The 1,669-nt window shown below is 42.8% G+C and overlaps 1 protein-coding gene across 1 annotated transcript; it reads left to right on the plus strand.

The window, feature by feature from the left end:
• Positions 1–96: 96 nt before the first annotated feature.
• LOC113408244 (olfactory receptor 5V1-like) lies at positions 97–1,029 on the plus strand. Its single transcript, XM_026661418.1, has one exon. It carries the CDS (start codon positions 97–99, stop codon positions 1,027–1,029), a length of 933 nt encoding a protein of 310 aa, XP_026517203.1.
• The last annotated feature ends 640 nt before the right edge of the window (positions 1,030–1,669 follow it).

Below are 1,669 nucleotides of genomic sequence, written 5' to 3' on the forward strand. Positions count from 1 at the left end.
TGACCTCTAGATGACAGTTCAATTAACTTTTAAGATCTGAATTAATTTTATTTATTTATTTGTCTCATAGGTCCTAGTTTTGCTGAAAAAATATCAATGGAAAATCAAACCACAGTGACCGCATTTATTCTCCTGGGACTTTCCAGTGACCCACAGATGCAGATTTTCCTCTTCTCGGTGTTTTTAGTTACTTACCTAATCACTCTGGGTGGTAACATAGTGATCATGGTGGTGATAAGGACTGATTCTCACCTTCACATCCCTATGTACTTCTTTCTCTTCCATTTATCCTTTGTTGATATCTGCTATTCCTCAGTCACGGTGCCTAACGCACTGAGGAACTTCCTAGCAACACACAAAACTATTTCTGTCAATGGCTGCATTGCACAGATGTTCTTCATCCTCCTCTCAGCTGGTGCTGAAGTTTTCATTCTCTCAGCCATGGCTTATGACCGCTACGTGGCCATCTGTGACCCATTGCGTTACATGGAGAGAATGAGCAAAGGGATCTGTGTTCAGCTGGTGAGTGGGGCATGGACAATAGGCTTCTTCCATGCCCGGCTTAACACTGTTTTTACCTCCACGTTGCATTTCTGTGGGCCCAATCAAATCAGCCATTTCAGCTGTGAGCTCCCTCCTCTATTACAACGATCCTGCATTGACACCTTCACCAATCAAGTGGTGCTTCTTACTTCTGTTCTGATATTTGGGTCAAGCTCCTTCCTTATTACGCTGATCTCCTACATTTACATCATCTCCACCATCCTGAGGATACACTCTGCGGAGGGCAGGCGTAAAGCCTTCTCCACCTGCAGCTCCCACCTGATTGTGGTTGGTTTATGGTACCTGACAGCCTTTTTCCAGTACACAAAACCCAGCTCAGTCTCCTCTGTGGTTCTGGATGAAATATTCTCCATCCAGTACAGCATCTTGACCCCCATGTTAAACCCCATCATCTACAGCCTGAAAAACAAGGAGGTGAAAATAGCACTAGGGAAAACATTGGGGAAATTGACGTTTCTCAAGTAGTGTTGATGATCTTAAATTAAATATTTTTTAAATCCAAGAGCAGAGAACTGTGGATAACTTTGGTTTGGGACATTCTCAAGTCAGGTAACTGATGGACACGTTGTGACAACCTCAGCCGCTCTAAATCAGTGTAGCTCCATTAAAGTCAGCGGGCCAAGTTGTACAAGTGTCACTGGAGCACGGGGGCCTGAATCCTGGGTCTCCTACATCCAGAGTGAGTGCTCTGAGCACCAGGCTGTAGAGTCATGCAAACATTTCTCTCTCTCTCCTTTCTTCATATCTCTTTGATCTGGCCCACTGACTTCAGGGGAGCTTTGGCCAATTTATACCAGCTGGGCATCTGGGCAATTTTATAAAAATCTCTTCATCTATTGATTTCTCAGGGTTTTTTTGACTTATTTTTTGAAATAATTAATATTAAATAGTTATATTATTGTACTTTACCCTACTAAAATCTCAAGGATTTTTTCAATAATTAATTATAATTAGTGGAGCCAATAGGTTTATTTCCCAGGTAGGGCTAGAGCCACAAAGGAACGTAGTGCCTTAACCATGGGGATATGGGATGTGTTCATGGGGGTCTCTCTCTAACTCTCCTGTTCAAACCTCACATGGGTGGGGAGAAAACCCCTGTTTAAAT

Source organism: Terrapene carolina, unplaced genomic scaffold, assembly GCF_002925995.2.
Source record: "Terrapene carolina triunguis isolate 2854851 unplaced genomic scaffold, T_m_triunguis-2.0 Scaffold2514, whole genome shotgun sequence".
NCBI lineage: Eukaryota > Metazoa > Chordata > Testudines > Emydidae > Terrapene > Terrapene triunguis.

What these genes read in the sequence shown, in the direction of transcription:
- LOC113408244 (XM_026661418.1), top strand. Translation starts at nt 97, where the DNA reads ATGGAAAATCAAACCACAGTGACCGCATTTATTCTCCTGGGACTTTCC.